Source organism: Arachis stenosperma, chromosome 3 (genome assembly GCF_014773155.1).
Source record: "Arachis stenosperma cultivar V10309 chromosome 3, arast.V10309.gnm1.PFL2, whole genome shotgun sequence".
Lineage (NCBI taxonomy): Eukaryota > Viridiplantae > Streptophyta > Magnoliopsida > Fabales > Fabaceae > Arachis > Arachis stenosperma.
In genome coordinates this window covers 129,382,983-129,409,240 of record NC_080379.1, presented here as the reverse complement: position 1 = coordinate 129,409,240, position 26,258 = coordinate 129,382,983, and the positions used below count along the sequence as shown (strand labels likewise).

At 40.0% G+C, this 26,258-nt stretch overlaps 1 protein-coding gene and 2 non-coding genes across 3 annotated transcripts; 2 read left to right on the top strand and 1 right to left on the bottom strand.

The window, feature by feature from the left end:
* Positions 1-3,135: 3,135 nt before the first annotated feature.
* LOC130972045 (small nucleolar RNA R71) lies at positions 3,136-3,243 on the bottom strand. The gene has a single exon (XR_009083247.1). It is a non-coding gene; the product is annotated as a small nucleolar RNA R71 (small nucleolar RNA).
* A 10,747-nt stretch (positions 3,244-13,990) lies between these two features.
* On the top strand, positions 13,991-14,098 carry LOC130971428 (small nucleolar RNA R71). Its single transcript, XR_009082648.1, has one exon. It is a non-coding gene; the product is annotated as a small nucleolar RNA R71 (small nucleolar RNA).
* Positions 14,099-21,631: 7,533 nt separating this feature from the next.
* On the top strand, positions 21,632-22,291 carry LOC130966685 (uncharacterized). The gene has a single exon (XM_057891506.1). The coding sequence runs from the start codon at positions 21,632-21,634 to the stop codon at positions 22,289-22,291; it is 660 nt and encodes a 219-aa protein (XP_057747489.1).
* The last annotated feature ends 3,967 nt before the right edge of the window (positions 22,292-26,258 follow it).

The window sequence follows — 26,258 nt, the reverse complement described above, 5'->3', positions numbered from 1 at the left end:
CAGAGGAATTACACAGAAAAAGCTGGGCGTTCAAAACGCCCATGAAGAAGGACAACTGGCGTTTAAACGCCAGCCAGGGTGCCTGGTTGGCGTTTAACGCCCAAAAGGTAGTGCATTGGGCGTTAAACGCCAAATGTGCACCATTCTGGGCGTTTAACGCCAGGATGGCACAAGAGGGAAGATTTTGTTTTCAAAATCAATTTTTTTTCAAGTTTTCAAAGTTTTTCAAAATCAAATCTTTTTCAAATCAAATCTTTTCAATCAAATGTTTTCAAAATCAATTTCTTTCCTTTTTCAAAAGATACTTGCTAACAATTAATGATTTGATTGAACATTTCAAGTATGTTGCCTTTTCTGTTGAGAAAGGTTTAATGTTTGAATCATATCTTTTCTTGTTAGCCAAGTCATTAATTTTTAAAATCAAATCTTTTTAAATTGTTTTTCAAATCATATCTTTTCAATCATATCTTTTTTAAACCATAACTTTTTAATCATATCTTTTTAATCACATCTTTTTCAAAACAGTTTTTAATCATATCTTTTTGATTTCTAATTTCAAAATATTTTTCAAAAATTACTTAATCTCTTTCCCACTCTTAGTTTTCGAAAATTATCAATCAATTTTCAAAATGCTTTTAAAATCTTTTTAACTTAATTTTCGAAAATTTCTTCTTCTCTTCTTACATCCTTCAATTTATGGAGTACCACTCCTTCTCAATGCACAATTCGAACTCTATCTGACTAAGTTCGAATTCTTCTACCTTTTCCTTCTAATTTTCTTCTTCTCTGACACCTCAAGGAATCTTGGTGCACGAAATTGTGATCAATACTTTTCACAGCTTAAGAACAATCCCTAGTAATGGCTCCAAAGACTTGGTGCTCAATACCATGGCATAAACACAACTTCGCACAACTAACCAGCAAGTGCACTGGGTCGTCCAAGTAATAAACCTTACGCGAGTAAGGGTCGATCCCACGGAGATTGGTGGTATGAAGCAAGCTATGGTCACCTTGTAAATCTCAGTTAGGCAGGCTCAAATGGGTATAGTGGTAAACGAATAAAGCAATAAGATAAAGATAGAGATACTTATGCATATCATTGGTGAGAGCTTCAGATAAGCGTATGAAGATGCCTTCCCTTCCGTCTCTCTGCTTTCCTACTGCCTTCATCCAATCCTTCTTACTCCTTTCCATGGCAAGCTTGTGTAGGGTTTCACCGTTGTCAGTGGCTACCTCCCATCCTCTCATTGGAAATACGTCCCTGATGCTCTGTTACAGCATAGGCTATCCATCTGTCGGTTCTCAATCAGGCCAGAATAGAATCCAGTGATTCTTTTGCGTCTGTCACTAACGCCCCGCCTTCAGGAGTTTGAAGCACGTCACAGTCATTCAATCATTGAATCCTACTCAGAATACCACAGACAAGGTTAGACCTTCCGGATTCTCTTGAATGCCGCCATCAGTTCTTGCCTATACCACGAAGACTCTGATCTCACGGAATGGCTGGCTCGTTTGTCAGGCGAGCACTCGGTTGTCAGGCGATCAACCATGCATCTGCAATCAGAAATCCAAGAGATAAACACTAGGGCCTCGAATGCTTGTAGAACAAGAATGGTTGTCAGTCACCTTGTTCATAGGTGAGAATGATGATGAGTGTCACGGATCATCACATTCATCAAGTTGAAGAACAAGTGATATCTTGGACAAAGAACAAGCGGAATTGAATAGAAGAACAATAGTAATTGCATTAATACTCGAGGTACAGCAGAGCTCCACACCTTAATCTATGGTGTGTAGAAACTCCACCGTTGAAAATACATAAGAACAAGGTCTAGGCATGGCCGTGAGGCCAGCCTCCCAAAGTGATCAAAAGATCTAAAGAAAAAGGTTCCAAAGATCCGAAGATTCTAAATACAATAGTAAAAGGTCCTATATATAGAAAACTAGTAGCCTAGGGTGTACAGAGATGAGTAAATGACATAAAAATCCACTTCCGGGCCCACTTGGTGTGTGCTTGGGCTGAGCAATGAAGCATTTTCGTGTAGAGACTCTCCTTGGAGTTAAACGCCAGCTTTTATGCCAGTTTGGGCGTTTAACTCCCAATTAGGTGCCAGTTCCGGCGTTTAACGCTGGAATTTCTTGAGGTGACTTTGAACGCCGGTTTGGTCCATCAAATCTTGGGCAAAGTATGGACTATCATATATTGCTGGAAAGCCCAGGATGTCTACTTTCCAACGCCGTTGAGAGCGCGCCAATTGGGCTTCTGTAGCTCCAGAAAATCCACTTCGAGTGCAGGGAGGTCAGAATCCAACAGCATCTGCAGTCCTTTTGAGTCTCTGGATCAGATTTTTGCTCAGATCCCTCAATTTCAGCCAGAAAATACCTGAAAATCATAGAAAATCACACAAACTCATAGTAAAGTCCAGAAAAGTGAATTTTAACTAAAAACTAATAAAAATAATATAATAAAAACTAACTAAAAGATACTAAAAACATACTAAAAACAATGCCAAAAAGTGTACAAATTATCCGCTCATCAAATCTCTATACTGTGACATAGAGGATTCCGTATTTTCTTGTTCTCTTCTCTTTCATATGAGCAGGAACAAAGACAAAAGCATTCTTGTTGAAGCTGACATTGAACCTGAAAGGACCTTGAAGCGAAAGCTAAGAGAAGCTAAGGCACAATTCTCTGTAGAGGACCTAACAGAAATCTTCAAAGAAGAAGACATGGCAGGCGAAAACAACAACAATGCAAACAATGCAAGGAAGGTGCTGGGTGACTTTACTGCACCTACTCCCGACTTCTATGGGAGAAGCATCTCTATCCCTGCCATTGGAGCAAACAACTTTGAGGTTAAACCTCAATTAGTTTCTCTAATGCAACAGAATTGCAAGTTCCATGGACTTCCATTGGAAGATCCTCATCAGTTCTTAGCTGAATTCTTGTAAATCTGTGACACTGTCAAGACTAATGGGGTTGACCCTGAGGTCTACAGACTTATGCTATTCCCTTTTGCTGTAAGAGACAGAGCTAGGACATGGTTGGACTCACAACCTAAAGAAAGCCTGGACTCATGGGAAAAGCTAGTCAATGCCTTTTTGGCAAAGTTCTTTCCACCTCAAAAATTGAGTAAGCTTAGAGTGGAAGTCCAAACCTTCAGACAGAAGGATGGAGAATCCCTCTATGAAGCTTGGGAAAGATACAAACAATTGATCAAAAAATGTCCTTCTGACATGCTTTCTGAATGGAGCATCATAGGTATTTTCTATGATGGTCTCTCTGAACTATCCAAGATGTCTTTGGATAGCTCTGCTGGAGGATCTCTTCATCTGAAGAAGACGCCTACAGAAGCTCTAGAGCTAATTGAAATGGTTGCAAACAACCAATTCATGTACACTTCTGAAAGGAATCCTGTGAACAATGGGACTAATCAGAAGAAAGGAGTTCTTGAGATTGATACTCTGAATGCCATATTGGCTCAGAATAAAATATTGACTCAACAAGTCAATTTGATCTCTCAAAGTCTGTCTGGAATGCAAAATGCACTAAGCAGTACTAAGGATGCTTCATCTGAAGAAGAAGCTTATGATCCTGAGAACCCTTCAATGGAAGAGGTGAATTACCTAGGAGAACCCTATGGAAACACCTATAATTCTTCATGGAGAAATCATCCAAATTTCTCGTGGAAGGATCAACAGAGACCTCAACAAGGTTTCAACAACAATAATGGTGGAAGAAACAGGTTTAGCAATGGCAAGCCTTTTCCATCATCTTCTCAGCAACAGACAGAGAATTCTAAGCAGAACCCCTCTGACTTAGCAACCATGGTCTCTGATATAATCAAAACCACTCAAAGTTTCATGACTGAAACAAGGTCCTCCATTAGAAATTTGGAGGCACAAGTGGGACAGCTGAGCAAGAAAGTTACTGAACTCCCTCCTAGTACTCTTCCAAGCAATACAGAAGAAAATCCAAAAGGAGAGTGCAAGGCCATCAACATGGCCGAATTTGGAGAGGAAGGAAAGGAAGTGAACGCCACTGAGGAAGACCTCAATGGACGTGCACTGACCTCCAATGAGTTCCCTAATGAGAAACCATGGGAATCTGAGGCTCAAAATAAGACCATAGAGATTCCATTGGACTTACTTCTGCCATTCATGAGCTCTGATGAGTATTCTTCCTCTGAAGAGGATGAGTATGTCACTGAAGAGCAAGTTGCTAAATACCTTGGAGCAATCATGAAGCTAAATGACAAGTTATTTGGTGATGAGACTTGGGAGAATGAACCTCTTTTGCTCACCAAAGAACTGGATGACTTGTCTAGGCAGAAATTACCTCAAAAGAGACAAGATCCTGGGAAGTTTTCAATACCTTGTACCATAGGCACCATGACCTTCAAGAAGGCTCTGTGTGACTTAGGGTCAAGTGTAAACCTCATGCCTCTCTCTGTAATGGAGAAGCTAGGGATCTTTGAGGTGCAAGCTGCAAGAATCTCACTAGAGATGGCAGATAATTCAAGAAAACAAGCTTATGGACTTGTAGAGGATGTTTTGGTGAAGATTGAAGACCATTACATCCCTGCTGATTTCATAGTCCTACAGACTGGGAAGTGCATGGATGAATCCATCATCCTTGGCAGACCCTTCCTAGCCACAGCAAAGGCTGTGATTGATGTTGATGGAGGTGAACTGATCATTCAAGTGAATGAAGAATCCTTTGTGTTTAAGGCTCAAGGATATCCCTCTGTCACCATGGAGAGGAAGCATGAAGAGCTTCTCTCAAATCAGAGTCAAACAGAGCCCCCACAGTCAAACTCTAAGTTTGGTGTTGGGAGGCCACAACCAAACTCTAAGTTTGGTGTTGAACCCCACATTCAAACTCTAAGTTCAAACTCTAAGTTTGGTGTTGGGAGGTCCAACATTGCTCTGAGCATTTGTGAGGCTCCATGAGAGCCCTCTGTCAAGCTACTGACAATAAAGAAACGCTTGTTGGGAGGCAACCCAATGTTATATTTTATCTATTTTCCTTTGTTATTTTATGTTTTTTGTAGGTTGATGATCATGAGAAGTCACAAAATCAATTGAAAAAGCAAAAACAGAATGAAAAACAGGAAGAAAAATAGCACACCCTGGAGGAAGAACCTACTGGCGTTTAAACGCCAGTAAGGCTAGCAGATGGGCGTTTAACGCCCAGTCTGGCACCATTCTGGACGTTTAACGCCAGAAAGGGGCACCAGACTGGCGTTAAACGCCAGGAAAGGGCAAGAATTGGCTCAAAACGCGTTTTTGCATGCCATTTGGTGCAGGGATGACTTTTCCTTGACACCTCAGGATCTGTGGACCCCACAGGATCCCCACCAACCCCACCACCCTCTTTCTTCTTCACCCATTCACCAATCACCTCAATATCTCTTCCCCAAAAAACCCTTCACCTATCAAATCCCATCTTTCTCTTCACCACTCACATCCATCCTTCATAAAACCCCACCTACCTCACCCTTCAAATTCAGACCACTTTCCCTCCCAAACCCACCCACACATGACCGAACCATGAGCCCCCCTCCTATATAAACCCTTCTTCACTCCTTCATTTTCACACAACCTAAACACCTCTTCTCCCCCTCTTTGGCCGAACACAAGCCATTCCTTCTTCCTCATTTCTTTCTCTTCTTCTACTTCTTTCTTCTTTTGCTCGAGGACGAGCAAACCTTTTAAGTTTGGTGTGGTAAAAGCATTGCTTTTTGTTTTCCATAACCATTTATGGCATCCAAGGCCGGAGAAACCTCTAGAAAGAGGAAAGGGAAGGCAAAAGCTTCCACCTCCGAGTCATGGGAGATGAGAGATTCATCTCGGGTGCATCAAGACCACTTCTATGAAGTTGTGGCCTTGAAGAAGGTGTCCCCGAGGTCCCTTTTTCACTCAAAAAGAGTGAATATCCGGGATCCGACATGAGATCCGAAGAAGAGGTTGGGAAGTTCTAACCAACCCCATTCAACCAAGTCGGAATCTTAATGGTTCAAGAGTTCTATGCCAATGCATGGATCACCAAGAACCATGATCAAAGTGTGAACCCGGATCCAAAGAATTGGCTTACTATGGTTCGGGGGAAATACTTGGATTTTAGTCCGGAAAATGTAAGGTTGGCATTCAACTTGCCTATGATGCAAGGAGATGAACATCCTTACACAAGAAGGGTCAACTTTGATCAAAGGTTGGACCAAGTCCTCACTGACATTTGTGAAGAGGGCGCCCAATGGAAGAGAGATTCAAGAGGGAAGCCGGTTCAATTGAGAAGGCATGACCTCATTCCCACTAGCAACCGGTCCGAAGTTACTCTAGACCGGGCCATCATGATTCATAGCATCATGATTGGAGAAGAAGTGGAAGTTCATGAGGTTATAGCCCAAGAACTCTATAAGGTGGCGGACAAGTCCTCCACCTTAGCAAGGTTAGCCTTTCCTCACCTCATTTGTCACCTCTGTTATTCAGTAGGAGTTGACATAGAAGGAGACATCCTCATTGATGAGGATAAGCCCATCACTAAGAAAAGGATGGAGCAAACAAGAGACCCCTCTCATCATGAGATCCCTGAGATGCCTCAAGGGATGCACTTTCCTCCACAAGACTATTGGGAGCAACTGAACACCTCCCTAGGAGAATTGAGTTCCAACATGGGGACAACTAAGGGTAGAGCACCAAGAACATTCCATCCTCCTCCATGAAAATTAGAGAAGATCAAAGAATCATGAGAGAGGAGCAACAAAGACAAGGAAGAGACATTGAGGAGCTCAAGCACTCCATAAGACCTTCAAGAGGAAGAACAAGCCGCCATCACTAAGGTGGACCCGTTCTTTAATCTCCTTGTTCTTTAATTTTCTATTTTTCGAAAATTATGCTTTATGTTTATCTATGTTTGTGTCTTGTGATCATTAGTGTCTATGCCTTAAAGTTATGAATGTCCTGTGAATCCATCACCTTTCTTGAATAAACAATGTTCTTAATTGAAAAGGAGAAGAATTGCATGAATTTTGAATTTTATAACAGTTTCATTATTTTGATGTGGTGGCAACACTTTTGTTTTCTGAATGTATGCTTGAACAGTGCATATGTCTTTTGAATTTGTGGTTCATGAATGTTGGCTCTTGAAAGAATGATGAAAAAGGAGACATGTTACTGAGGATCTGAAAAATCATAAAAATGATTCTTGAAGCAAGAAAAAGCAGTGAATACAAAAAAAAAAGAGAAGCGAAAAAAAAAAACGAAAGAAAAAGAAAAAGAAAGAAAAAGAAAGAAATAAAGTTGTGATCCAAGGCAAAAAGAGTGTGCTTAAGAACCCTGGACACCTCTAATTGGGGACTCTAGCAAAGCTGAGTCCCAATCTGAAAAGGTTCACCCAATTATGTGTCTGTGGCATGTATGTATCCGGTGGTAATACTAGAAGACAGAGTGCTTTGGGCCAAGGCCAAGACTCAATAAGTAGCTGTGTTCAAGAATCATCATACTTAACTAGGAGAATCAATGACACTATCTGGATTCTAAGTTCCTAAAGAAGCCAATCATTCTGAATTTCAAAGGATAGAGTGAGATGCCAAAACTATTCAGAGGCAAAAAGCTAAAAGCCCCGCTCATCTAATTAATACTGATCTTCATAGATTTTTTGGAGTTCATTGCATATTCTCTTCTTTTATTTATTTGATTTTCAGTTGCTTGAGGACAAGCAACAATTTAAGTTTGGTGTTGTGATGAGCGGATAATTTGTACGCTTTTTGGCATTGTTTTTAGTATGTTTTTAGTATGTTTTAGTTAGTTTTTAGTTAAAATTCACTTTTTTGGACTTTACTATGAGTTTGTGTGTTTTTCTGTGATTTCAGGTAATTTCTGGCTGAAATTGAGGGACCTGAGCAAAAATCTGATTCAGAGACTGAAAAGGACTGCAGATGCTGTTGGATTCTGACCTCCCTGCACTCGAAGTGGATTTTCTAGAGCTACAGAAGCCCAATTGGCGCGATCTCAACGGCGTTGGAAAGTAGACATCCTGGGCTTTCCAGCAATATATGATAGTCCATACTTCGCTCAAGATTTGATGGCCCAAACCGGCGTTCAAAGTCACCCTCAGAATTCCCAGCGTTAAACGCCGGAACTGGCACAAGAATGGGAGTTAAACGGCCAAACTGGCACCAAAGCTGGCGTTTAACTCCAAGAAGAGTCTCTACACGAAAATGCTTCATTGCTCAGCCCAAGCACACACCAAATGGGCCCAGAAGTAGATTTTTATGTCATTTACTTATCTCTGTACACCCTAGGCTACTAGTTTCCTATAAGTAGGACCTTTTATTATTGTATTTATCATCTTCTGATCTTTGGAATCTTTTGATTTTTAGATCTTTTGATCACTTTGGGAGGCTGGCCATTCGGCCATGCCTAGACCTTGTTCTTATGTATTTTCAACGGTGGAGTTTCTACACACCATAGATTAAGGTGTGGAGCTCTGCTGTACCTCGAGTATTAATGCAATTACTATTGTTCTTCTATTCAATTCCGCTTGTTCTTGTTCCAAGATATCACTTGTTCTTCAACTTGATGAATGTGATGATCCGTGACACTCATCATCATTCTCACCTATGAACGTGTGACTGACAACCACCTCCGTTCTACCTTAGATTGGGTGAATATCTCTTGGATTCCTGATACACGATGCATGGTTGATCGCTGGTGCACGAAATTGTGATCAATACAACTTCGCACAACTAACCAGCAAGTGCACTGGGTCGTCCAAGTAATACCTTACGTGAGTAAGGGTCGATCCCACGGAGATTGTTGGTATGAAGCAAGCTATGGTCACCTTGTAAATCTCAGTCAGGCAGACTCAAATGGGTATAGTGATAAACGAATAGAGCATAAAGATAAAGTTAGAGATACTTATGTATATCATTGGTGAGAGCTTCAGACAAGCGTATGAAGATGCCTTCCCTTCCGTCTCTCTGCTTTCCTACAGTCTTCATCCAATCCTTCTTACTCCTTTTCATGGCAAGCTCGTGTAGGGTTTCACCGTTGTCAATGGCTACCTCCCATCCTCTCAGTGAAAATACGTCCCTGATGCTCTGTCACAGCATAGGCTAATCAGCTGTCGGTTTCTCGGTCAGGCCGGAATAAATCCATCGATCCTTTTGCGTCTGTCACTAACGCCCCGCCTGCTAGGAGTTTGAAGCACGTCACAGTCATTCAATCATTGAATCCTACTCAGAATACCACAGACAAGGTTTAGACCTTCCGGATTCTCTTGAATGCCGCCATCAGTTCTCGCCTATACCACGAAGATTCCAGTTAAAGAATCCAAGAGATATTCACTAGAGCCTCGTATGCTTGTAGAACAAGAGTGGTTGTCAGTCACTTTGTTCATGAGTGAGAATGATGATGAGTGTCACAGATCATCACATTCATCAAGTTGAAGAACAAGTGATATCTTGGACAAAGAACAAGCGGAATTGAATAGAAGAACAATAATAATTGCATTAATACTCGAGGTACAGCAGAGCTCCACACCTTAATCTATGGTGTGTAGAAACTCCACCGTTGAAAATACATAAGAACAAGGTCTAGGCATGGCCGAATGGCCAGCCTCCCAAAGAGGGTTCAATCATAAAAACATGATCAAAAGATGAAAATACAATAGTAAAAGGTCCTATATATAGAAAACTAGTAGCCTAGGGTGTACAGAGATGAGTAAATGACATAGAAATCCACTTCTGGGCCCACTTGGTGTGTGCTTGGGCTGAGAAATGAAGCATTTTCGTGTAGAGACTCTCTTTGGAGTTAAACGCCAGCTTTTATGCCAGTTTGGGCGTTTAACTCCCATTTTGGTGCCAGTTTCGGCGTTTAACGCTGGAATTTCTTGAGGTGACTTTGAACGCCGGTTTGGGCCATCAAATCTTGGGCAAAGTATGGAGTATCATATATTGCTGGAAAGCCCAGGATGTCTACTTTCCAACGCCGTTGAGAGCGCGCCAATTGGGCTTCTGTAGCTCCAGAAAATCCACTTCGAGTGCAGGGAGGTCAGAATCCAACAGCATCTGCAGTCCTTTTGAGTCTCTGGATCAGATTTTTGCTCAGATCCCTCAATTTCAGCCAGAAAATACCTGAAATCACAGAAAAACACACAAACTCATAGTAAAGTCCAGAAAAGTGAATTTTAACTAAAAACTAATAAAAATATACTAAAAACTAACTAGATCATACTAAAATATACTAAAACAATGCCAAAAAGCGTATAAATTATCCGCTCATCACAACACCAAACTTAAATTGTTGCTTGTCCTCAAGCAACTGAAAATCAAATAAGATAAAAAGAAGAGAATATACTATAGACTCCAAATTATCAATGAAACTTAGCTCCAAATTAGATGAGCGGACTAGTAGCTTTTGCCTCCGAACAGTTTTGGCATCTCACTCTATCCTTTGAAATTCAGAATGATTGGCTTCTTTAGGAACTCAGAATCCAGATAGTGTTATTGATTCTCCTAGTTAAGTATGATGATTCTTGAACACAGTTACTTATTGAGTCTTGGCCGTGGCCCAAAGCACTCTGTCTTCCGGTATTACCACCGGATACATACATGCCACAGACACATAATTGGGTGAACCTTTTCAGATTGTGACTCAGCTTTGCTAGAGTCCCCAATTAGAGGTGTCCAGGGTTCTTAAGCACACTCTTTTTGCCTTGGATCACAACTTTATTTCTTTCTTTTTCTTTTCTTTTTCTTTCTCCCCCTTTTTTTTTCTTTTTCGTTTTTCTCTTTCTCTTTTTTTTTTTTTTTTGTATTCACTGCTTTTTCTTGCTTCAAGAATCATTTTTATGATTTTTCAGATCCTCAGTAACATGTCTCCTTTTTCATCATTCTTTCAAGAGCCAACAACTTTAACATTCATGAACCACAAATTCAAAAGACATATTCACTGTTCAAGCATACATTCAGAAAACAAAAAGTATTGTCACCACATCAAACTAATTAAGCTAGTTTTAAAGATGAATTCGAAATCCTGTACTTCTTGTTCTTTTGTAATAAAAACAGTTTTCATTTAAGAAAGGTGATGGATTCATATTCATAGCTTTAAGGCATAGACACTAAGACACTAATGATCATAAGACACAAACATGGATAAACATAAAGCATAATCTTCGAAAAACAGAAAAGCAAAGAACAAGGAGATTAAAGAACGGGTCCACCTTAGTGATGGCGGCTTGTTCTTCCTCTTGAAGGTCTTATGGAGTGCTTGAGCTCCTCAATGTCTCTTCCTTGTCTTTGTTGCTCCTCTCTCATGATTCTTTGATCTTCTCTAATTTCATGGAGGAGGATGGAGTGTTCTTGGTGCTCCACCCTTAGTTGTCCCATGTTGGAACTCAATTCTCCTAGGGAGGTGTTGATTTGCTCCCAATAGTCTTGTGGAGGAAAGTGCATCCTTTGAGGTTTCTCAGGGATCTCTTGATGAGAGGGGTCTCTTGTTTGCTCCATCCTTCTCTTAGTGATGGGCTTGAGGTCATGCCTTCTCAGTTGAACCGGCTTTGGATGCCATAAATGGTTATGGAAAAACAAAAAGCAATGCTTTTACCACACCAAACTTAAAAGGTTTGCTCGTCCTCGAGCAAAAGAAGAAAGAAGAGAGTAGAAGAAGAAGAAATGAGGAAGAAGGGAGTGGCTTTGTGTTTCGGCCATAGAGGGGGAGAAGTGGTGTTTAGGTGGTGTGAAAATGAAGGAGTGAAGAAGGGTTTATGGGGAAGAGGTATTGAGGTGATTGGTGAATGGGTGAAGAAGAAGAGAGAGTGTGGTGGGTTGGTGGGGATCCTGTGGGGTCCACAGATCCTGAGGTGTCAAGGAAAAGTCATCCCTGCACCAAATGGCACTCAAAATCACGTTTTGAGCCATTTCTGGCGTTAAACGCCGGGCTGATGCCCATTCCTGGCGTTTAACGCCAGGTTCTTGCCCTTTCCTGGCGTTTAACGCCAGTCTGGTGCCCCTTTCTGGCGTTAAACGCCCAGAATGGTGCCAGACTGGGCGTTAAACGCCCAACTGCTAGCCTCACTGGCGTTTAAACGCCAGTGGGTTCTTCCTCCAGGGTGTGCTGTTTTTCTTCCTGTTTTTCATTTTGTTTTTGCTTTTTCAATGGATTTTGTGACTTCTTATGATCATCAACCTACAAAAAACATAAAATAACAAAAGAAACTATATAAAATATAATCATTGGGTTGCCTCCCAACAAGCGCTTCTTTAATGTCAGTAGCTTGACAGAGGGCTCTCATGGAGCCTCACAGATACTCAGAGCAATGTTGGAACCTCCCAACACCAAACTTAGAGTTTGAATGTGGGGATTCAACACCAAACTTAGAGTTTGGTTGTGGCCTCCCAACACCAAACTTAGAGTTTGACTGTGGGGGCTCTGTTTGACTCTGATTTGAGAGAAGCTCTTCATGCTTCTTCTCCATGGTGACAGAGGGATATCCTTGAGCCTTAAACACATAGGATTCTTCATTCACTTGAATGATCAGTTCACCTCCATCAACATGAATCACAGCCTTTGCTGTGGCTAGGAAGGGTCTGCCAAGGATGATGGATTCATCCATGCACTTCCCAGTCTCTAGGACTATGAAATCAGTAGGGATGTAATGGTCTTCAACCTTCACCAGAACATCCTATACAAGTCCATAAGCTTGTTTTCTTGAATTGTCTGCCATCTCTAATGAGATTCTTGCAGCTTGTACCTCAAAGATCCCTAGCTTCTCCATTACAGAGAGAGGCATGAGGTTTACACTTGACCCTAAGTCACACAGAGCCTTCTTGAAGGTCATGGTGCCTATGGTGCAAGGTATGGAAAACTTCCCAGGATCTTGTCTCTTTTGAGGTAATTTCTGCCTAGACAAGTCATCCAGTCCTTTGGTGAGCAAAGGAGGTTCATTCTCCCAAGTCTCATTTCCAAATAACTTGTCATTTAGCTTCATGATTACTCCAAGGTATTTAGCAACTTGCTCTTCAGTGACATATTCATCCTCTTCAGAGGAAGAATACTCATCAGAGCTCATGAATGGCAGAAGTAAGTCCAATGGAATATCTATGGTCTCATTTTGAGCCTCAGATTCCCATGGTTCCTCATTAGGGAATTCATTGGAGGTTGGTGCATGCCCATTGAGGTCTTCCTCAGTGGCGTTCACTTCCTCTCCCTCCTCTCCAGATTCGGCCATGGTTATGGCTTTGCACTCTCCTTTTGGATTTTCTTCTGTATTGCTTGGAAGAGTACTAGGAGGGAGTTCAGTAATTTTCTTGCTCAGCTGTCCCACTTGTGCCTCCAAATTTCTAATGAAGGATCTTGTTTCAGTTATGAAACTTTGAGTGGTTTTGATTAGATCAGAGACCATGGTTGCTAAGTCAGAGGTGTTCTGCTTAGAATTCTCTGTCTGTTGCTGAGAAGATGATGGAAAAGGCTTGCCATTGCTAAACCTGTTTCTTCCACCATTATTGTTGAAACCTTGTTGAGGTCTCTCTTGATTCTTCCATGAGAAATTTGGGTGATTTCTCCATGAAGAATTATAGGTGTTTCCATAGGGTTCTCCTAGGTAATTCACCTCTTCCATTGAAGGGTTCTCAAGATCATAAGCTTCTTCTTCAGAGGAAGCATCCTTAGTACTGCTTGGTGCATTTTGCATTCCAGACAGATTTTGAGAAATTAAATTGACTTGTTGAGTCAATATTTTATTCTGAGCCAATATGGCATTCAGAGTGTCAATCTCAAGAACTCCTTTCTTCTGACCAGTCCCATTGTTCACAGGATTTCTTTCAGAAGTGTACATGAATTGGTTATTTGCAACCATTTCAATGAGCTCTTGAGCCTCTGTAGGCGTCTTCTTCAGATGAAGAGATCCTCCAGCAGAGCTATCCAAAGACATCTTGGATAGTTCAGAGAGACCATCATAGAAAATGCCTATGATACTCCATTCAGAAAGCATGTCTGAGGGACACTTTCTGATTAATTGTTTGTATCTTTCCCAAGCTTCATAGAGGGATTCACCATCCTTCTGTCTGAAGGTTTGGACTTCCACTCTAAGCTTACTCAATTTTTGAGGTGGAAAGAACTTTGCCAAGAAGGCATTGACTAGCTCTTCCCATGAGTCCAGGCTTTCTTTAGGTTGAGAGTCCAACCATATTCTAGCTCTGTCTCTTATAGCAAAAGGGAATAGCATCAGTCTGTAGACCTCAGGGTCAACCCCATTAGTCTTGACTGTGTCATAGATTTGCAAGAACTCAGCTAAAAACTGATGAGGATCTTCTAGTGGAAGTCCATGGAACTTGCAATTCTGTTGCATTAGAGAAACTAATTAAGGCTTAAGCTCAAAGTTGTTTGCTCCAATGGCAGGCATAGAGATGCTTCTCCCATAGAAGTCGGGAGTAGGTGCAGTAAAGTCACCCAGCACCTTCCTTGCATTGTTGGCATTGTTGTTGTTTTCGGCTGCCATGTCTTCTTCTTCTTTGAAGAATTCGGTTAGGTCCTCTACAGAGAGTTGTGCCTTAGCTTCTCTTAGCTTTCGCTTCAAGGTCCTTTCAGGTTCAGGGTCAGCTTCAACAAGAATGCCTTTGTCTTTGTTCCTGTTCATGTGAAAGAGAAGAAAACAAGAAAATGTGGAATCCTCTATGTCACAGTATAGAGATTCCTTGAGGTGTCAGAGGAAAAGAAAAGTAGAAGACAGAAGTAGAAAATTCGAACTTATCAAAGAAGATGGAGTTCGAATTTTGCATTAAGGGATAGTGTTAGTCCATAAATAGAAGGATGTGAGAAGAAGGGAAGAAATTTTCGAAATTTAAGTTAAAAAGATTTTGAAAAAATTTTGAAAAACTTTAATTTGATTTTCGAAAATAAAAGTGGGAAAGAAGTAAAGTGATTTTTGAAAAAGATTTTGAAATTAGAAATTAAAAAGATTTGATTGAAAACTATTTTGAAAAAGATGTGGTTGAGAAGATATGATTGGTTTTTAAAAGATGTGATTAAAAAGATATGATTGAAAAGTTATGGTTTTAAAAAGATGTGATTGAGAAGATATGATTTGAAAACAATTTTAAAAAGATTTGATTTTAAAAATTAATGACTTGCCTAACAAGAAAAGATATGATTCAAACATTAAACCTTTCTCAACAGAAAAGGCAACATACTTAAAATGTTCAATCAAATCATTAATTGTTAGTAAGTATCTTTGAAAAAGGAAAGAAATTGATTTTGAAAACATTTGATTGAAAAGATATGATTTGAAAAAGATTTGATTTTGAAAAACTTTGAAAACTTGAAAAAATTGATTTTGAAAACAAAATCCTCCCCCTTGTGCCATCCTGGCGTTAAACGCCCAGAATGGTGCACATTCTGGCGTTTAACGCCCAAACTACTACCCTTTTGGGCGTTAAACGCCCAGCCAGGCACCCTGGCTGGCGTTTAAACGCCAGTCTGTCTTCTTCACTGGGCATTTTTGAATGCCCAGCTTTTTCTGTGTGATTCCTCTGCAGTATGTTCTGAATCTTCAATTCTCTGTATTATTGACTTGAAAAGACACAAATTAAAAATATTTTTGGATTTTTAATAATGAGCAATAATCAAAATGCAACTAAAATCAAATAACAATGCATGTAAGACACCAAACTTAGCAGTTTGTATACTACTGACACTAACAAGATGAGAATGCACATGAGAAACAACAAAACACTCAAGTCAATAGAATTCAAAGATCAAAACAAGGAAATCATCAAGAACATCTTGAAGATTAATGAAGACATATGAATGAATGCAAGAAGAACAGAAACATGCAATATTTTTGGATTTTTATGATTTTGTAAATTTTTTATATTTTTCGAAAATTAAGTGGAAAAGAGAATAAAGGTATCAAAATTCTTAATGAGAATTCCAGGAATCATGCAATGTTAGTCTAAAGCTTTAGTCTAAAGGAATTAGACATAGCTAGCTAAGCTTCAGCAGGACATTGCATTCAAGAGCTAAATTGATGATGATCAATCAGCTTTGGTGATGATAAGAACATCACCTTGAAACACTAGAATTCATTCTTAAGAACTCTGAAGAAAAATAATACCTAATCTAAGCAACAAGATGAACCGTCAGTTGTCCATACACAAACAATCCCCGACAACGGCGCCAAAAACTTGGTGCACAAAATTGTGATCAATACAACTTCGCACAACTAACCAGCAAGTGCACTGGGTCGTCCAAGTAATACCTTACGTGAGTAAGGGTCGATCCCACGGAGATTGTTGGTATGAAGCAAGCTATGGTCACCTTGTAAATCTCAGTCAGGCAGACTCAAATGGGTATAGTGATAAACGAATAGAGCATAAAGATAAAGATAGAGATACTTATGTATATCATTGGTGAGAGCTTCAGACAAGCGTATGAAGATGCCTTCCCTTCCGTCTCTCTGCTTTCCTACAGTCTTCATCCAATCCTTCTTACTCCTTTCCATGGCAAGCTCGTGTAGGGTTTCACCGTTGTCAATGGCTACCTCCCATCCTCTCAGTGAAAATACGTCCCTGATGCTCTGTCACAGCATAGGCTAATCAGCTGTCGGTTCTCGGTCAGGCCGGAATAAAATCCATCGATCCTTTTGCGTCTGTCACTAACGCCCCGCCTGCTAGGAGTTTGAAGCACGTCACAGTCATTCAATCATTGAATCCTACTCAAAATACCACAGACAAGGTTTAGACCTTCCGGATTCTCTTGAATGCCGCCATCAGTTCTCGCCTATACCACGAAGATTCCAGTTAAAGAATCCAAGAGATATTCACTAGAGCCTCGTATGCTTGTAGAACAAGAGTGGTTGTCAGTCACTTTGTTCATGAGTGAGAATGATGATGAGTGTCACAGATCATCACATTCATCAAGTTGAAGAACAAGTGATATCTTGGACAAAGAACAAGCGGAATTGAATAGAAGAACAATAATAATTGCATTAATACTCGAGGTACAGCAGAGCTCCACACCTTAATCTATGGTGTGTAGAAACTCCACCGTTGAAAATACATAAGAACAAGGTCTAGGCATGGCCGAATGGCCAGCCTCCCAAAGAGGGTTCAATCATAAAAACATGATCAAAAGATGAAAATACAATAGTAAAAGGTCCTATATATAGAAAACTAGTAGCCTAGGGTGTACAGAGATGAGTAAATGACATAGAAATCCACTTCCGGGCCCACTTGGTGTGTGCTTGGGCTGAGCAATGAAGCATTTTCGTGTAGAGACTCTCCTTGGAGTTAAACGCCAGCTTTTATGCCAGTTTGGGCGTTTAACTCCCATTTTGGTGCCAGTTCCGGCGTTTAACGCTGGAATTTCTTGAGGTGACTTTGAACGCCGGTTTGGGCCATCAAATCTTGGGCAAAGTATGGACTATCATATATTGCTGGAAAGCCCAGGATGTCTACTTTTCAACGCAGTTGAGAGCGCGCCAATTGGGCTTCTGTAGCTCCAGAAAATCCACTTCGAGTGCAGGGAGGTCAGAATCCAACAGCATCTGCAGTCCTTTTGAGTCTCTGGATCAGATTTTTGCTCAGATCCCTCAATTTCAGCCAGAAAATACCTGAAATCACAGAAAAACACACAAACTCATAGTAAAGTCCAGAAAAGTGAATTTTAACTAAAAACTAATAAAAATATACTAAAAACTAACTAGATCATACTAAAAATATACTAAAAATAATGCCAAAAAGCGTATAAATTATCCGCTCATCAATCGCCTGACAACCGAGCGCTCGCCTGACAAACGAGCCAGCCATTCCGTGAGATCAGAGTCTTCGTGGTATAGGCAAGAACTGATGGCGGCATTCAAGAGAATCCGGAAGGTCTAACCTTGTCTGTGGTATTCTGAGTAGGATTCAATGATTGAATGACTGTGACGTGCTTCAAACTCTTGAGGGCGGGGCGTTAGTGACAGACGCAAAAGAATCACTGGATTCTATTCCGGCCTGATCGAGAACCGACAGATGGATAGCCGTGCCGTGACAGGGTGCGTTGAACATTTCCACTGAGAGGATGGGAGGTAGCCACTGACAACGGTGAAACCCTTGCATAAGCTTGCCATGGAAAGGAGTAAGAAGGATTGGATGAAGACAGTAGGAAAGCAGAGAGACGGAAGGGACAAGCATCTTCATACGCTTATCTGAAGCTCTCACCAATGATATACATAAGTATCTCTATCTTTATCTTTATGTTTTATTCATATATCATCTATACCCATTTGAGTCTGCCTGACTAAGATTTACAAGGTGACCATAGCTTGCTTCATACCAACAATCTCCGTGGGATCGACCCTTACTCGCGTAAGGTTTATTACTTGGACGACCCAGTGCACTTGCTGGTTAGTTGTGCAAAGTTGTGTTTATGCCATGGTATTGAGCACCAAGTTTTTGGGGCCATTACTAGGGATTATTTGAGTTGTGAAAAGTAGTGATCATAATTTCGCACACCAGCCGACTTATAGGAGGGTTTGGTTGGCTAAGTAGAAGGCCGTTGCACAGATTTATAAAAATTGGGATGAGTCATACATTGAGTTACCGCGATGGGTCCTAGATGTGCAAATGATGATGCCTGATAGTGTTGTAGTGTTGAGGAGGAGTCTTGTGTGAGTGGGTGGGCAGGTGAACGACTCGCAAGCCTATTTTCATTGGCTTTTTTGGACATTCTCATCATGTATTGAGGCATTCTGGCATTGCAAGCCGTTGGTCAGTATTGACAGGACCCACATATACGGTAAATACGGGGTACGTTGCTAGTTGTGATTGCACAAGACGGAAACTCCAACATCCTGCCAATTGCATTTGCACTTGTGGAGGGTGAGAATGCTAAGTCCTGGTTGTTTTTCCTAACACTTAATAATTGTGACAAATAAAGCATTTGAATATAATAGTACCTTGAAGCCAAAGGGTAGCCGAACGTATCATATCCAGCGGGTCAGAATTTAGAAAACCGCCAGAAGATCCATGACTGAAGCAGCTGTAACGGTCCGACTAACTTCACCACGTGTCTGCTCGCCACGCAGCACATGCACCGGTATAACCATGAGAGAGCAGCTGATCCCCAGCGGTACCCACCCATGTCCTCAAGCCTGGCTACGTACGGCAGCCAGCTAATGTGAATGCGAGTACCGGACTTATCACCAAATAGTTGAGTCCCCAACAACATCATGATATAGGTTCGGGTATACTTCCTAACAGTGGGCTCATCAGCACTATCAGAAAGCTCTCCGAATACTGCAAACTTCTAGATGCAGTTCACAGGAGGCAATACACCCAGTAGCTCCTCGAACCACGCCCAAGCTGGACGACCATCCTCGATGTACGTCTGAAAATCTGTCAGGTAACCACAAACATAATGTCCATCAATCGGCAGCCCTAACTGGTACGCCATGTCCTATAGTGTAATCGTGCACTCCCTGAACGGCATATGAAACGTGTGCGTCTCTAGACGCCATCGCTCCACAAATGCACTAACCAGCAGCTCATCCAATCTAAACCAACTCTCGTTCAACCTCGCAAGATGGTATAAACCGGCCATCTGTAAGTACGGAACGATCCTCTCGTCCAGGCGCATAGCTTGCTGCCGTCGCATGCTCGTGATACATTGTTGGGGTTACATAAAGAACGTATCAGATTGTCTCTCAGCTCGAAACATATTTATACAACATCATCAACTAATGTATATCTTAATCCAAATAATATAACTTGTACAAAACCAATTAATTTTACGCGTTCAAATACATCATATAAGCATCAAGTTGGGTTTAACAAAAAATAGTATAACGTTGACAAAAAAATTTACTTTAACGACTAAGTTTAATGTTAAAGCATAAAATTGACTCTAAATAAGTTGCACCCCCACCATCTTTACTACTCAGACTCTTCTACTTATTTGTAATCACTACCCAAATTTAAAATTCCTCCATCGAATCTCTATAAACTAATAAATCACTAATACAACAACTCTATCTAACTTAACAACTCTAGATAATGACTAGCGTTATAATAAAAAAAACATGAAATATTTTTGAAAAAATATGCTCACTAACCTCTTCATTGATGACACCAGCTATATGAGTCACTCCATCTAGATGATAAAATCGGTCCGGATTATCCCCCATCAACAAAATATTCGAATGTTGAACACTTTCTTGCAGTTTCAGAATGGTGTTTTTTCTGAAATTTGGTGGGGCAGGGGGTCGAATTTGTGGTTCGAATGAGCTGAACTCGAACTATATTTATAAGGCATTCATTGGTAATTCGAATGAGACCAATTAGAATTATCTTGGGCTACTCCATGGTTCTAATTTGAATTAGCCCACCTCGAATTAGTATACTATGGGCAAATCGAAGCACATTGTTTTGAATTACCATGTGCTCAAAACAGGGTGTAACGTGCATGCATGGTTCGATTCAACCTCATTCGAATTAGTAGTACATTTCGTTCATGCATAATTCGAATTGCACTACTTCGAATTAGTATTGGATTCTATAATTCGAATAGGTCTTATTCGAATTACATAAAAAAATTCACTTGGTAGATCCTTATAACATTTTTCGTTTTGGTAGATATGTGTAATATTTATTGGCCTTCAATTGATTTATATATGCATTTGCCCTTTATATTATATAGTGTTATTTTTTATTTAAAATAATTTTTTTTTGTGTAAATATTATATAATATTTATTAAATTCAATCTTTAAATAAAATAGCATTAGTTTTATTATATAAAATTTATACACTAATTATGTATCGAATCAATATAATTTAACTCGGTTTTACATCTTTAAAATATTTGAGTTGGATTTAGATTTAATTGGTTTCGACTCTATGCTAATGCCCTTCGACTAAAAAGTAAAAACAGAAACACAGAATGACCTATCGTTGACCAAAAGATTAAAACACTTTGTTGCATTATTTATCATTGTAGTTGTTATGTAATGTGACATTCACGTGTGAACATCTTATATCTCCACAGGAACTAAAATAACTTATGGGATTAGAATACAAATATATATTTGGGATTTTCTCTCGCTGAAACATTTCTGATGGACACGAATACTCCCTCCCTGGAAACGGAAAAAAGATCACCGGAGGAAGAAGACTTGGTGGCAAGAAGCATGAAAAATGTCAAGATGCAAGATATTAAACAGCCAGATGATTGTATGGAGGAAACATTCCACCAACCTGAGAATTCTGGAAAGATAGAGACTCCTATGGAGATAAACGCTGAAGGATCAGATGCTGAAGTAGTATCAGAAACCATCCCGACTCAACCACCGAGAATTTTCTATAGAGACAGTTTGGTTCGTGATGGCCTGGGAAAGCTTAACCCAGAGGAAATAGCGAAAATGGTGGCAGAAGAGTATATCTCGGATAGTGAATCCTTAGATTTGGATCTCTGCGATCAAGCTCCCTTCAATTCAAAACCCAACATTTACGTTACCCTTGAAGAATATGAAGACTGGTGCAAACCATGGAAACAGACCCTAATTGTCAAACCTCTAGGAAAAAAGATCAACCTTCAGGCAATGGAAAGATGGATCAACAAGCGGTGACTGTCAAAGAAACAACCCGAGTCATGGATTTAGAAGGAGGATTTTTTCTAGTTAGGTTCTCGAATCAAGATGACTACGTACACGCCTTATTTGAGGGGCCTTGGATGATAGCAGACCACTATCTGCTAATCCAAAGATGGAGACCGTTGTTCATGCCTCAAGAAATGGAAGTCCATAAACTAGCGGTTTGGGTCAGAATTCCAAATCTTCCAGTAGAACTTTACAATAGATATTTCTTATGGAAGGTTGGAAAAATATTGGGAACCATGTTGCGGATAGATGAAAATACTTCTATTCACTCGAGTGGTAAATTCGCTCGTATTTGCGTGAAAATCGATTTGAGGAAGCAACTGGTGCCGTCCTTTGCAACCTTAGGTAAGGAATTCTATTTGGTCTATGAAGGATTGCATCAGATCTGTTTCTACTGCGAAAGATATGGGCATAAGATGGATGACTGTCTAGAAATGAGGAAGCATGTCACAGGGACAAATTTTGATCAAGGTGGCAATAGTGATCGGAACCACCACAAGGAGAACAGCAACATCTGCAGCCACCAGAAGCAAGACCAAAATCTTCAGAATCCACAAAAAGGGAAAGAAAAAATTGGGGGAGAAAATAATGGTACAATTAATGAAAATCATAATACTACCGTTAGTAATCCTCAACAAAGTAGATCCTTCTAACTAGACAACACTCATACTAGTGAGCCTAGCCCCTTTAGCCCATGGATGGTAGTCAGGAAAGCTCAAAGAAAAAGGAATTTAAGAATTAATGAGATTAATACTGCCAAAGAAAAGAAGGGACATGGATCCAGATTTGAAATCCTAAATGAGGAAGTAACTTTGGAGGAGGGTGAGGAATCCATGAAAGGAAAGATTATCTCTATTCAAGGAAAAGAATCAACCTAGTTAAAACAATGAAATAACAGCCACTAAAAAGGAAATGCAACCCTACAGCAGGGAGGAACCCAATCAAATAAGTGCCAAATCAGGGCCTAAACAAGGTGCCAAAAATTATTCACACAAAATTAGAAAAAATGAGAAAAGCAAAAAAAACCAGACATGCAACGTCGCATGCAGAAATAATAAAGAAAAGCAACACTTTCAACCAATCAGCCAAGAAGCAAATCAACAAAATCAAATTGTTATTGCAAGAGAGGATGATAATCATCAAGACCATTGACAACAATTCAAAAGGTCCGGCAAAGAGAATTATAACAGACATCTAGAAGGACAGGTTACTTCCACTAGTGGCAATTTGGACTCTAACTCAACCTATCTCATATCAAGGATTATGGGTGGGTTAATAAATGGGGATCAAGTCAGCTACTATAAAGACAAACCACCTGAACAGGTAGGAACTACCAATATGCCAATAAATATGACTATAGAGATGCCGATGTAAACTGACAACCCTCCTAATAGAGCTGATACAAAGGTTAACTCTGCACAAGATATGAAAGCTTGATAGCCTCCTTTATATCTTGGAACAGGGAGTTTTTCTTCTCTCATGCTAAATTCTTGCTTTCTGTGACTTCTTTATATAATCTATTTTATGATGAATATAATTATTTAGAATTGTAGAGTGGCCTCTGCAAAGGGGGTTCACACTATTTTTTAATTTAAATTCTAGATATAAATCTAACTTTTGCATTCTTCTGGAGACCCACATATCAGGCAAAAAGGCTAAAAATGTTATTAAAAACCTTGGCTTTGACTCCTGGTGCATTAGTGAAAATGAAGGCTTCTCAGGAGAAATTTGGTGCTTATGGAAATTGGCGTTCTGGAAAGTTAAACCAATCCTAACCCATAAGCAATTGGTTCACCTAGAAGTACAGTGGAAAAATGAAGATCCTTGGTACTTCATTGCTGTTTATGGAAGTCCCCAAGCAGCAAATAGGAGAGTGCTTTGGGAGATGTTTGAAGATATTGCAGCAAATATAAATGGACCTTGGTGCTTAGGAGGAGATTTCAACTCCATTCTTTCTCTTGAGGATTCAGGGGGCTCTTCTAACATTTCTATAGATACTAGTGGATTTTTAAATTGTATAAATAATTGTGGTTTAAATAATTTAAATTTTTTGGGGCCTCCCTTTACTTGGCAAAGAAATAATGTTAAAAGAAGGCTAGATCGTTATCTTAGCAACCTTGATTTTACTGACCGCTTTAAAGAAGTAGGGGTGAAACATTTGCTTAAACTTAAGTCTGATCATCTCCCTATTTTACTTGACTTTCAGATGGCTCATCTTGAGGGGGTTAACAAAACTTTTTGTTTCCTTACTCCCTGAATTCTTCATGAGGACTACAACAACCTTGTAAAACGAAGTTGGGATAACAGAAATAACTTCACTCAGAACATTGCCAACTTTACACAAGAAGCAAAAATTTGGAACAGAGAAGTTTTTGGTCATATCCTCAGAAAAAAGCAGCAAATTCTATCAAGGCTAGAGGGAATTACCAAAAACCTAATGTTCAACCCAAATTCTTTCCTAGATAAATTCCAAAAGGAGCTTTGGCTGGAGTATGAAGGCATTACGGTGCAGGAGGAAGTTTACTGGCAGCAGATGGCAAGGAGTAAAAACCTCAATTTTGGGGATAGAAATACCAGATATTTCTATCAGAGAGCCAATGGCAGGAGAAAAAAGAATAAAATAACAGCCCCTAAAAATGAAGCGGGAGAATGGATTGATGATGTCGAGTGTTTAAAGAGTTGGGGCGTGAGCTATTTCAAGGCCCTATATTCCACGTACTCGAATTACAGTGCTTTCCTATTGTCTGGCTGTTTCCCGAAGCTCCTTAGAGGGGATTACATGGATATTTCCAGAGAGATTTCTCAGAAAGAAATTAGAGCTGCCATTTTTTATATGGGAAGTTGGAAGGCCCCGGACAGTGATGGCATTCCAGCAATCCTGGAATATTATTGTTGATTCCCTCAAGACCTGGGTGAAGTCCAGTTTTCAACAACCCACAAACTTAATAAAGTGAACAAAATGCTCATTGCGATCATCCCCAAAATTTCTGCCCCAGAAAATTTTAGCCACTTTAGACCAATCAGTCTCTGTAACGTTTGCTACAAAGTGGTTACTAAAATTATTGTCTCTAGACTGAAAAAATATATGCCTGTGCTTATTTCTAACACTCAAGCTAGTTTTGTCCCTGGCAGAGTTAGCGCAGATAATATCTTGGTCGCATAGGAGGTTGTTCACACCATGTGTAATAGGAGTCAAGGGAAAGGGATCATGGCCATAAAGATTAACCTAGAGAAAGCCTACGACAGATTAAATTAGAATTTCGTGGTGGAAACCTTGAAAGATATTGGTATTCCAGAAGAGATCATTAATGTTATTACCTACTGCATATCCACTCCTACTATGAATCTTCTTTGGAATGGTTCACCGTCTAAGGCCTTCTCTCCTACAAGGGGAATAAGACAGGGAGATCCCCTCTCACCTTATCTCTTTATCCTTTGTATCGAGCCTTTACCTCACCTTATTAATAAACTTGTTGCTGATAAGAAATGGGAACCAATAACTATTTCTAGAAATGGGCCTAAAATATCTCATCTTTGTTTTGCAGATGATCTAGTTTGTTTTTCTAGAACTACTAGTGAAAGTGTGCAAATTATCAAAAATACCTTACATACATTTTGCAAAAGTTCAGGACAAAGATCAGTTTCAACAAGTCTTGTATTTTCTTCTCAAAAAATGTCAATCACAATGTCAAGCAACATTTAAGCCAGGAGCTTGGGGTGACCCTCACGGCAAATTCGGAAAAGTATTTAGGAGTGCCCTTAATACATGAGAAGTGCAAACAACAACATTTCCAGTTCATCCTTGACGTATGCAAGCCAAGCTTTCTAGTTGGAATAAGAAATTTCTATCCTTTACGGGGAGATGCACCTTTATCCAATCGGTGCTATCAACTATACCTAACTATTGCATGCAAACTATGAAGATTTCTATGGCAGTTTGTGCAAAAATGGATAAAATCTATAGGGATTTCCTTTGGAAAAGCAGCGATGAAGAAAAAAAAGTTCACCTCCTAAATTGGGAGAAAATTTGCAAACTGAAAGAGGAGGGTGGTCTAGGAATACGAAGGGTGTAGGAGACAAATCAATTATTTCTCATGAAATTAGCCTGGGGATTAATCCATAAAAGGGATGCCCTATGGGTTCAGGTGATGAGAACAAAATATGGGGGAGGAGACAACACCATTCCGAAAGTCCACAAGAAGGCTATCAACTCAAATGCTTGGATTGGAATAACTAAGGTCTGGGAGGAATTCCAAAAAAAAACCTTATTTGGAGGAAAGGCGATGGGAAGATCATATCCTTTTGGGATGATCACTGGATCCCAGGAGTTCAGAAGCGTAGAGATCTAGCCACATGTAACCTTGACGAGGCAAAACTTAGTCAGGTACTGTTTGAGGACATCTTAGAACATATAAAAATTTTAAAAGCCCCCAACCCAGACATTGGTGCAGATACAGTGGGATGGCTATGCCCATTCACCCTGTTTGGATAAGTATGTTTATGATTTTAGGATTTATTAATGCAAGGAACCATTTTTTACTTTTAATTAATTTTCAGTTATTGTTCATCATGTCTTCCTTCTATTCCCTTTTCAATTCTGTGAAAGTTATATCCATGTTA